Genomic DNA, 12,658 nt, shown 5'->3' on the forward strand with positions numbered 1-12,658 from the left:
AGAAGTTTTAAAAAGTTTTTAACATTTTAACAAAACGAATGTTTTATGAACTTTGAGCATACCTATATCTAGTTAGGCTAGTAGTAAGCTATAGGTTACATATGTTGTCCAGTTGGAAGAGGAGTGGGTGTTATATTCCATATAGGTACCTTACATAGGCGTAGGTAAACATCACAAACTTTCACCTATATTCTTCCCTACATTACATACATAACGGTTCTTAGGCACTGACCTTTGACCTAGATGCCCACTGGAGCCAAGCACCTGAGAGCATAGAAATGTTCATATTCTAAAAGTGTCATTACCAATGGAAAGGGTTTGGCACTGCAAATCCATTACTATGACACATCATGAGGCTGCTCCACTGCAACCCACTATTGCAGTCAGAAGTAATGTCAACCACCTTCCCATGTTAACCTATGGGAAGAGCAGGCCTCATAGGTAGTGAGAACACACATAGGTATTCCTCACTACCTAGGCCCATGTGCGCTAGTGTGCACACTGACCTGCGATGGCAGGTGGAATACATAGCTCCAAGCACAAAGGGGTGCAAGTTCACCCACCTGAGCCTGCACAGCAGATTGGACACGAGTTCAACTAACATGTGTGTCTGCGTGCACGCACACGCCTGCATTGGCAGGCGGCACATGAAATCACGGGCACCAGAGGAGTGGGTGCGCACTTACAGCGGCCCAAAATGGAAAGCTGCTCATAAGTTTACTTACGATAGATGCCAGTGCCCACCCACCATTCTGCAATGACAGATCAGTCCGTTTTTTCAGAACATTGAATTAGCTCCACTTCCCAGCATGGATAGGAATGGTGCATGCACTTTCACTTGACCAGGACAGACTGGGCACATGTCTCACCCCAGCCATACTACCTTGAATGTAACTGCACTGACACAGGCCTGCACCGGCAGGCCTGACCCAGAGGTTAGAACACCGGCAGGTATATGCTCACCAGCCCACAATGGCAGGCTCGACTGAGCCATAGGTTCCAGGGCGCCTCTGCCAGCCTACAACGGCAGGCAGGACACGTATTCAAAACAACACCCTGGTCTGCATTGGCAGACCAGCCCAAGTTTAAGAATGTTGTATCAGCACCTCTTCCTAATCTATGTAGGAAGGCGCCTGCACTTACCACACTTCCTTGACAGTGAGGACGTGCCCCGGGGCTAGAGGCCACACAAGAGAACCGGCAACACCCCATGAGGATCCCATGGGAAGAGCCAAACTCCAAAGCAGGGGAAGCTCCCTTTGGGGGGTTCCTCTCTACCTGGGCCGCAAAAATCCATATGAATCTGCCCAGCCTTCGGTCTACTTCCACCACTGTTACCCGTCAGGGCTTTCCTGGGTGAGTGCACTCATGGTATTGGACGACCCACTCAGGTTTGGCTGAGGCATAAGTGATACTAACCTTGGCAGGTGCGCAATTATGTCCCACAGGTTTACAATGACAGGCACAATACAGGGCTGGCCGGCTATCCAGTGGGTGGCACAATTAGTGCTACATCCCACTACTAGCTAGTGCCATCTCCGTCCTGGGTATGTGGTGTCCCGTTAACGGGGCGCCCAAAGGTATGGCACCTAACCCATCTTGTATGCACCCCTAGTCCTAATGTGGGCAAGGTGGGCATGTGCACCTTCCCCCAGCAATACTGTGGGAGAGCACCCAGATTTCTAAGGTTAGGCAGAGAGAGTCGGCAAAGACTAGGAGGAAAAATCAAAATGTTTACGGGTAATTTCTCCTAAGAAGGCCATGTCCGACACCTTGTGTGAGCTCATTATATTGAATGAGCTCTGGTTCACCCCTGCTTCCCTGTCAAAAGGTATCCTTTACTGTGACCTTATGCAAATTTGGAAAGACCAAAATGTAGGGAGCATCAATGATAAATTTCTGACTCACAAACACTTTTTTAGCTTATAACCATACCTGGAGTGGAAACGCCCTGCCCAAGTGAAAAGTCTGTCTCTAAAGTTCAGAATCAGCAATTTGCGGCTAAACTCTTTCACTGTTAGAAGGGACAAAAATGCCCCTTAACTTCCCTTTGCTTTTGTTGCCCACACTTTGAAGAACATGTGGATCATTTAATCTTTTTCTGTTCCATTTACGCTTTACCCTGGAAAAAATGGATCATCCCTGTATGCAAGTTATTGGGTATTATCCATTCCTGAGAAGAATCTAGGATATTAAGACATAACACAAAGGAGTGCATTGTATTTGATGTTTCTAGATTCCTAATGTGGGCATGGAGAATAAGGTCAAATAAGTTATCCGTGTCAGTCTAAATGCATGATGCTTTGAACCCAATGTCTTTGGCCTAACATACAATTCCAAGGTTTAAAACTGCTAGTTAAACTTTTCAACTAAATCATGCATGTATTGTGTTAAAACTGCTCAAGTTGTACACCCTTGTGGATTCCTGATCTGGTTCTGCAGAATCATTAATTGTACTATAACAATCAGAACAGGATTATTTTAATGTTTTATTAATTTATTTAGGAATTTTTATGGGCGTATCACTCGAAAAACAAACTTCTGAACTTAAGTATCTTGTTAGAGAAACACACAATAGTCCCTGTGCCTACGTTCTTGTTTTTCTTAACATCTATTTAAGAATCTTAGCCGAGTTGAACAAGCTACAACAAAGTATTGAGCATAATTATTTGATTTGTAGGAGCACATAACTGACCATGTTTGAGGTTTTTGTTCTGCTTTTTATTCACTTTCGAATAGAAATGAACGGAATGCTTATCATCTCTGATATTCTGATCCTAGGCTCGCAATATAACATTACCGATCCTTCCAGTCTAATTATATTTTTACTAGATTCTCTGAGAGATCACTGGCATTTCCCCCCAGTCAATGTGTACTCTCTCGCATTTGTTGTTTGGCCATTATGCACTTTATTATTACCTGGAGTCATGTTTCTATGTATTTACTTGTACAATAACTTCAGGCCTTCTTTTACATACATGTAAAAAGCAGCTTCAGGTGATCTTTTTAACAATTTTAAAGTTGTTTATTTTGTTTTTATACTTTTGCTTTAATGGCCTTTTGGCCAAAATAAACCTTGAATTGATTGAATAAATAAATATGTCAATCCTAGAGAACAGCCATCTTATGGACACCTCCCAATCCAGATTCTGCACCAACCACAGCACTGAAACCACTGTGATCACTGCCGCCGACAATATCAGAACCCTCCGCCACAGGGGAGACAAGGCAACCCTGATCCTCCTCAACCCCTCCGCAACGTATCCCACCACTCCCTGATCAAAAGACTACATCTCATCGGAATCCAAGGAGACATTCTCAAGTGGATCGCCTCCTTCCTCACCGGAAGAACCCAGAGAGTCGGCCTACCACCGCTCACCTTGGAACCCAAGAACATCATTTGCAGCATTTCTCAAGGTTCGTCCCTCAGCCCCACTCTGTTCAACACCTCCATGACCCCCCTTGGCCAACATCGTCAGAGCCCATTGATTAAAAATCATGTCCAACACAGACAACACCCAGCTCACCCTTTCACTCTCAGAAGACCCTTCCACCATGTGAACCAACTTTTGCAGGTATACGCGGAGTGTCGCCGACTGGATGAAAAACAGCTGCTTTAAGATCAACACAGAAAAAACTGTGCTGATATTTGGCAACAAAAAAGAGAAGCAACAATATCTCAACTGGTATCATTCAGAGAGTCAATTAAACAAGTATGTGCAACACATAATAAGGAAAGAAAACGGGAGACGCATGCCCAAATTGCAACTTACGGCACAAAACCGCTTGTGGTTCAATTAAATCACTCAGTCATTACCCGTCCAATCATTGTAAATCGTCCTTGCTGAACCACAAAGTCCTCTGTACATATTTCACATTTTGTCACCTTGCGCCTTTCGCTGATTTCACATTGTCACTTGCGTCGCCACTTTTATGTGTCACAAGCACATTTGAGCACCAAGTCCTATTCGGGCTGCCTATGCATTCTATGCCTACAGTGCTAATACAACTGTACCGCTTTATTTATTTTTACTTTAATTACATGATGCCATGTGCACATTTCAAAAACTTATCATGAGCCTCCCTGTTTCTTTCCTTGTAATGTGTTGCACATACTTGTTTAATTGACTCCCTGAATGATACCAGTTGAGATATTGTTGCCTCTTTTTGTGTACCTACCCAGATCTCAACCTGGTCTATGGGTTATACTCCTGTTGTTTTTACGATATTTGGCAACAACACCTCCCTCTGGAACCTCTCCTGGTGGCCCTCGGAACTAAGACCCTCACACACCAATACACCATGCTCATAACCTCAACATTATCCTGGACAGCAAATTCACTGTTAGACTTGGCATCTTTTGGCGTGTTTCCTCTGAGTTTTTGCTTTCTGACCTCCCGGTTTTGACTATGTTTTTGCTGGCTTAGTGTCTCTGCACACTTTTCTCACTGCTGATCAGTGATAAAGTGCAAGTGCTCTTGTTGTAAACTGTGTTATAGATTGGTGTTTCCATGATTGGCATATTTGATTTACCTGTCAGTCCCTAGTAAAGTGCACTGAGCGTGCCAGAGCCTGTAAATCAAATACTGTTAGTGGGCTGCATCAATGGATGGTGCCACCCATGCAAACGGCCTGTAAATCTTACCCTGACCTGCCACTGCAGAGCCTGTGTGGAGTCTGGGACTGCCATGTCGACTTGGCAAGTGTACTCACTTGCCAGGCCCTAACCTTCCCTTTTCTTACATATCAGTCACCCCTAAGGTAGGCCCAAGGTACCCCTGTGGGCAGGATACAGTGTATGTGAAAGGTAGGACATGCCCTGGTGTGTGTGGCATGTCCTGATAGTGAATTACTGCCAATTTTGTTTTTTACTGTTGCAGGGCTACCTGTTCCCATAGGACAGAATGGGGAGATTGTTTATAATATCTTATAAACATAACTGGCCCTGGGAACTAGGTAGAAAAAAAAGTTTAGTATGCCTAAACTCAGAATCTAAAGATGCATCTTTTAATGAAGGTGATTTTTACATTCTGTGTTTGAAAATACCACTTTTAGAAAATAGGTATTTTCTTGCTCAGCCATCCAGTAGGCCTCTACTGGGGTTGTGGATTGACTGTCAGGGGCCGTGGCTCCAGATAGTCTAGGCGGGTCAGGAAAGGGCTGAATAGACCTGGGCTGCATTTAGAGTAGGGGGAGATTTCCTTGGTCTGCCTCTGCCTCTGCCTCTGACAAGGCCGTCTTCACCTCCTGCCAGGAAGCCACACCAGAGAGGCAGTAGCGGCTCCTAGAGGGAGTGCTGCGGGGCGGTGGTGCGGGGCGGGACGGGGAGGGGCAGAGTGGGGGTAGTAAACTACGGTATATGGCGAAGCAGCGCGAGCAATGTAATTCGTTTTATCTATTTGTTTAGTTACTTAACCCTGTTCATCCATATGCCGTAGTTTACTACCCCCCCCTGCCTCACCCCCGCCCCACCCCACCGCTCCGCAGCACTCCCTCCAGGACAGGAACCGCTACTGCAGAGAGGGCAGAACTGGTTCTGGCTGGGCACAGACACTCTCTGCCTGAGAGGACAAAGGATTTTGGGCTATAAAATGTGGGGCCCTAACCCCTGAACTTTAGAACTCTTTTGGACCAAGAAGACTGCCAAGAAGAAGAGATGGAGAAGCTGTGAGAAGGAACTAGCACTTGTCTGTGTGCTTTGCTGTGTTGGCCTGCAGTGGCTGCTTCTGTCTTGGGCAGTGAAAGGACTGGACTGGACTTTCTGCGATCTATTCTTGTGAGTTTCTCTAAGGGATTGAGGTAGAACTTGCCCCTTGTTCAAGAAGTCTCAGGAACAGCAAAGACTTCAAGTTCTTCTGCCCTCAGCACTGGGGACTGTGTGTTTTGTGCTGCAACAGAAGAAAAAGCAACCGGACGCCGTCTACGATGCCGCAGATTACTCCGTGTCCTGAAGGCACCTCAGAGGGCAACGGCAACACCGCACCACGACCCTGGTCTCACCGACGACGCCTGCTGAGGCAGCCACCGAGCCGCTGCTCACGCCGCGACCTGTGGGCACCGCACTCCGCATCGCCTTGCTTCATGGCGCCGCCTTGGTATCCCCGACCACGCCACTCCATGCTGAAATCGATGTCGCTGCCTGCACTGTGGTTCAAGGGCTCGTAAAGTTACACGATGCACCACCCTCATCCCTCACTGCAGACTTGGCCTACCGATACCGTCGCCATTGACTCCAGTTCATCAGCCAATGACAGCGCTTCAGCCACGACCACGCTGCTGCTTGCACCGTGACCTGCAAGCACCGCGACAAGCGCTGCATCATTTTGCACTGCGACCGTGGTCTCACCAATGACACCATCTGACGCCGCCAGAGAGCCGCTGCTGGCACCACGACCTGAGAGCATCACACGGTGCACCACTGCACTTCGCACCGCAGCACCCGACGTCTGCCGACACCAGCACTCCTGACTTCAACGGTGAGGAGTTCCATCTGCAATGCCTGTGACTTCAAGGGCCCGACGACTCCTACACCGACCTCCAGAACCAACACCTGTGGACGCTGTGCTTTCGGAAGCTCAACGGTAGATCGCCGACGCCCTGCATTTCCAAAGGTACTATTTTGCGGTTCTTCCCGACACCGTAGCTGGCCCGCGATGCCGCGGTCAGCCAGAACTGTTTGGATTTGTTTGTTCACAATGCTGTGATAGCCCCAGACAGAGCTATCAACTTCAAGGAACTGTATTTCAAGGTTATTTTGATAACTGAAGATTTCTAAGTAATGTATTGTGGATTTTTATCGTTTTTGGTCTTGTCTTGAGTATATAAAAATATTGGATATTTTTCTAAACTGGTGTGGTGTCTTTTTGTAGTGCTTACACTGTATTAATGTTGTTTATGTGCAAATGCTATACATACTGCCTCGAAGATAAGCCTGACTGCTCGTGCCAACCTACCAAGGGGGTGAGTAGGGGTTATTTTAGGAGTGTAACTCCTTTATTCTGACTAGAAGGAAGGGTCCCTACTTGGACAAAGGTGCAAACCCATGTCAATTAGAGACCCCCATTTCTAACACTCACCATGAAAATCCAGATCAAGGCAGTCTCGTCCACCTGCTTTCCAACTCTGAATGTTCCAGAAAATCTTCAAATAGCTCCCCATCAACACCAGATGCACCTTCACTCAAGCCCTAGCCACCAGCCACCTGGAATCATGCTCACCTTCTGAAGAGACTGCCTATCATACAGAAATCCATGCCAAACTCATCCTCAACCTCCTCTAATGGACCCACATCACCCCTCCTCAAAAGAAACTCCACTGGCTCCCACACAGAATCTATATCAAATGAAGATGTTGATCCACACTTACAAAGCCTGACACAAACAAGGACCAGCCTACATCAACCACCGCCTGAACTTCCACCAACCTTCCAGCCACCTATGCACTGCCTCCCTCTCCCTCGCGCACAACCCCAGCATCTGCTGAACCAACAATGGAAACGCTCCTTCTCCTACCTCACAGCTAAATCCTGGAATATCCTCTCTGTGCACCTCAGGACCCTTCTCTCCTAGAAGTACAGTAGGCACTCAATACCTGGCTGTTCAACTAAACCCACCTGAAGCAGCAAGACCCTCAGCACCTGGATACCTCAGGGGTGATTAGTCACTCTTTATAAATCTAGATTAATTGATTGGGCACAGAACCAGCAGCTAACTTACTTATCTTGACTTTCATAAGGCCAAAATGGCAAACATTCAATCAAAAATAACAAAAGCACCAAGTACTCTCAGGAGCATGGAGTTAATGCATCATCTGCAACAAGAAACAAAAGCAAACTATAGCTATAAAACAGCAATACTAGCAAAAGGCACAGCCTGTTGCAAATAAAAAATCAGTAGAAATGAGAAGCCAGTACTTACACATCCTAATAGACTAAAGGTTTTCCGAGCAATGAAAGGCTCGCATTAGATTGCACTCTCTTTAAATACCTCTTGAAACTCTGTTACCTGAATAAGGTAAGTAACAACAAGCTAAACACCAACGCTAGACATCAGAACACTCACTGATGCCATCTTGGATTTATCAAAGAAAGTTATCTGATACCAAAATCTCACTACGATTAGTCCAAGCATCATTATCCATAAAAGGCTGTATCAACTGGTATTTTCAGTAATAAACGGTGGACTGATTACAAATAAAACAATCCAAGTGATAGGAACGTTTAGCTCAACCATACAAGCAACTATAAAAATCAAATGTAAATAGCAAATGACAACGGGGTTTTAAAATAAGGGTGGAAACTTTACCCGATTGATATTGTATAAGAAATGATGAGTTAAAATAATCAAGTGATTCAAATCAGAGATCAGCTGATAAGTCTAGACATCGGGTCACACATTTCAGAAGCAAATTAACTTAACAAACTATGTATGGAGAAGGGGAATTCTGTTGTTTGACCATTAATATTTGTGCTTAACTTATTGTGAAACGTTGATATTTGAATGTGTTCCTGACTTCTAATCTCATAAAGAGATTAGTAGAGTGTGTCTAGAAATAAATACATATATATTTGATATATATACCTGTGTGGTGTCCTTTCATTTGGTAATTCAAGAGATTATAAGGTAAAACAAGCTGATTTACATTCCTCTGAGACTTAGCCTGAAGGCTGCTCTCCACAGCTACCACTAGGATAGCTTTCTTTAAACGGTTGTCTTAAACCTATCTACCGTAGGAGTCGAATTGGACTTGTGCAAGGTGGTCACTATAACTAGTGGCCAGCATATGCCAGGCCAGCTTCTCACAAATACCCCTTGTATAGTAGGAGGGATTTGCTTGTTCCTGATGTTAGACACTGGGTTCACCTGTTTGAAGTCACTGCTGTTAATCAGCCGCAGGCAGGGAGTTGCATAGAAGATTCTGAGCAGGTGATTCTCTATAGTGGGTAGAACAACAAAGCATTGCCCCCTGTTACTGCATGTTATATTATGCATATTGTAGAATCGCTAGGGTATCCTGCTGTGAAGAAGGTGTGGGTGCCGAGCCCTATTTGTGGCAGGTTGGTAAATTGAAAAGCCAGTTCTTCAGCCTCTTGCAGTATTCAGGAAGATAGGAGGAGACTCTAATGTGGAGTGGGAGGCTGTTTAGGAGCAATTTCAGAGAATGCCCGTCTTCCTGATCTGCTTCTGTGTATACGTGGAATTTGTGCACGTATGAGTCCGGTGGAGTGGAGGTGTATAGGTGGTTGGTGGGAGGAGATGCAACTCTCAATTAGGTGAGGCCTAAGTTGTGTAGTGCCCTGACTGTGTGTGTTTGAGGAGTTTGTATTGAGTGTGTTTGTGTATCGAGAGCCAGTGGAGTCTCCTGAGGTGTGGTGTGATGTGAGTTCTGTGTGGGAGGTTGAGGATGATTCTGGCTGCCAAGTTCTGGATGGTTTTTAGTCCTCTAGTGAGTTGCTTGGTGATTCCAGCGTAGAGTGTGTTCCCATAGTCGAATTTGCTAGTGACTAGGGCCTGAATGAAAGTATTTCTAGTGGTGCTTGGGAGCCATTTCAAGGTGTTCCTCAGCATCTTCAGGGTCTGGAAGAAGGATGCAGTGATGGTGTTGACATGTACGGATGATTATTCTGAGGTTCCTGGGATGAATTCTAGGTGTGGGTCCAAGTTCAGCCAGCCACCAGTTGGAGTTCTATTGTATGGTGTTCTTGCTGAAGATAATTACTTCTGTCTTGTCGGCGATGAGCTTGATTCAGTTGACTTGCATCAAGTTTGCGACTTTGCTCTTGCAGGAGATTAACTTGTTTCTTGTGTTCTTCAAGAGGGAAAGTATGAGTTGTGTGTTGTTGACGTAAAAAAGGATGTTGTTGTCATGTGCACGAATTACATTGGCCAAAGGTATCATGTATGCGTTCAAGAGGGTGGGGCAGAGCAATGAGCCTTAAGGCAAATGCGTTTGTGGGTTTCAGGGAGGCAAGGTGCCAGGCTAAGAGCTTGCATGCTATCTGTTAATAGGGAGCAGATCCAGCAGAGAGCGGGTCCTTGTATGCCAATCTTGTGTATGCGCCTGATGAGGATTGGGTGTGAGACACTGTCAAATGCTGCATAGAGGGTCCAGGAAAAGGAGAGTTGCCATATGTCTTTCGTGGCAATGAGTGTTGCTTCTGTGCAATGGTTGGGCCTAAATCTGGACTGCGTGGTGTCGAGGAACTGGTGATTGCTGTGGGAAGTCAGTGAGTCGTCAGTTGATTTGTTTCTCTAAGACCTTTGACAGCTATGGTATTAGGGTGATGGATCGATAGCTGGATTCTTGAGCAGGGGCATGATGGTGACGTTTCCAGATTTCGGTGAATATGGCAATTCGAGTCGATGGAGGCATTGAGGATGGGTGTTAGTACTTGGTTGATTAGTAGGAATCCTTAGGTGAAGGTGTGGTGGGAGCAAGGGTCAGATGGAGCCTCCAGTGGATGGTCTTCATGATAGCAGCAACTTTGATGGTGGTGACGGCAGACCATGAGGTCAGGATTTGTTCATTGACCGTGATGGGAAATTGAGTTATGATGGTGTCGGTTTGGTTCCAAGTTGTTGTATATGGAGTTGATTTTGTTAGATAGATGCATTTGTCAGTGATTGTTCAAGAGCTTGTTGCAGGGGTGATGTTGTAAGAGGTGGCAGGAGGCAAGGTGAAATCGTTGATGTATGATGTCAAATATTTACTTGCTGTTCCTGGTGTCAATGAGATCTGCAAGAGATGTGCACTTGGTGTTCCACATATGCAGGTGGTAACATCCTAGGGCTGAAGATGTCTATATCTGCTGTGTCTTGACTTGTTCTCCATTTGCACGCCAGTTACTTGCAGTGGGGCAGCGGGCCCACAGGGTAGTCATAAATAAAGCCTCTAATATTGTGGACCAAACCCAAGGGGACTATTCATTACAGCTTTAGACAGGAAAAAGTAGAAGCCACTAGAGGAGTTAGAGCTTTGCTTTTGGTTCCCTGAGCAAAAAACCTCATGAATTATAACATAACCCCCTCCCACAAGGCACAGACTGCACAAACAAATCATTAGAATTCATATGTGGAAACACACACAATACCCCCATAAAATCAGAGATCGCAAAGTCAAACACAACAGCTGGCAAAGAGTGATGGGGACATGCCAAAATGACTGAAACCACCAAAAACAAAACCAATACGGATTGGTTTGTGGAAAGATCAAATAAGTCTATCAACCCCATTGTCGACTAGGAGGCTTTTGTCCTTGCAGACTCACCCCCACCGCAGAATGCAGGGCTAGCGGAGCTACACATGAATCCAACCCAATTAGCACTCTACTTAAATAACACAGGACCCCAACCAGTCCCTTGCTGGTCTACGCAGCTGAGGAGAAAACACCTACTGAGAAGACGACCCTCTAGAGAATGCTCACAGGGTTGGTTTGTCAATGGTGGACTGTACACTATTATTAACATTACTATCACCTCCGAGAGTGAAAAGACAGCCATACTGGATCATGTCAGCTTCTTAAAAGGAAACAAATCTCCTCCCATTACAGCTAGATCCCTGTCAAGCAACATGACTAGCACTGAGGAAATAATGCTTTCACTGGTACCTCGGAGTTCCATGCCCTTATAAAGAAACTCTGTTTTCAGCCTTGTCCTATATAGTACAGAACTCCTCAGGGACTTGGAATATCCCCATAATTTAGGGCTGGGTGTGCTTCATCTAATATATTAATTTGTGGTGTTTGTGTTCACTCCTTTCTTTCCAACAGAGGTGAGTGCTCTGCAACTTAGAAGTAGACAGTCTTTCTCTCTTATTCTCCTCCTAGGTCCTTCATTTCTTTTTAGGATGTGGAGCCCTCCTCAGCCCCCTGATCGCTGACCCGTTCCTGTCCGATACGAACTGCATCCAGTCCAACCTCACAGCCAACTCCAGCGCTAACCTGAAGCACATACGCAACTCACTGGTGCCGCACAATCCCAGGAACCTGTCACGCTATTCATTGCCGCTGCAGGGGACTGTCATCACCAATGTCTCCTATGCCTTCTGGATCATGGCCCTCATTAATGTAAGTGAACAAGGTGAGGTCTGGTAAAGAGAAAGGGTGGCGTGTGCCCAAAACAAGGTCTGAGCATCCTGCATGAAGCGGACTCCCACCATGCCAGAAGACATCTAACACGGTAGGAAGAGTTGGATAAACATGCTTGTTTGCATCATTTTCATAGGCGGTTAACCACCGCACACTGATGTACCCCTTCCTTAGACATGTTCACTGTTGACAGCCTGCGTTTCGCCCACACTTACTTCAAGATAACATTCCCCCAGCCATACACTCTACACGGTGTAGGGTGCTACCCGAGAAGGCAAGCGGTTCAGCGCTGTATCATATGTTATATAATATTACATTACATACACGTTACATTCAATATGATTAAGTCGCAAGTTTATCATTGGACATCAAAGGCAGTGGAGTTCAAAGTACATCTACTAACAGAGCACTTCTGCCTTTTCTAAAGGGTATAACAGCTGCATTTGCCAGCTCCCCTGGGGCAAATCCAAACATTTATATTACTGTCAACATCGTTTGCATGCACACATAAACCATTTGAGACTTTGTTGTCAATGTCCTTAGGAAACACATTTCCATATAGTCAATTCCAAAA

The 12,658-nt window shown here is 45.6% G+C and overlaps 1 protein-coding gene across 3 annotated transcripts in view; it reads left to right on the forward strand.

The window, feature by feature from the left end:
* Window positions 1-12,658, forward strand: part of LOC146869225 (solute carrier family 60 member 1-like) — a 227,048-nt gene that overhangs the window by 114,139 nt on the left and 100,251 nt on the right. For all 3 annotated transcript variants that reach the window (XM_085644449.1, XM_085644523.1, XM_085644364.1), the window contains one exon: window positions 11,824-12,063. In XM_085644449.1, coding sequence (XP_085500575.1) covers window positions 11,824-12,063 — 240 coding nt within the window. The remainder of the gene's footprint in view (window positions 1-11,823; window positions 12,064-12,658) is intronic.

Source organism: Triturus cristatus, chromosome 1_1, assembly GCF_964204655.1.
Source record: "Triturus cristatus chromosome 1_1, aTriCri1.1, whole genome shotgun sequence".
In the NCBI taxonomy this organism is placed as follows: Eukaryota; Metazoa; Chordata; class Amphibia; order Caudata; family Salamandridae; genus Triturus; species Triturus cristatus.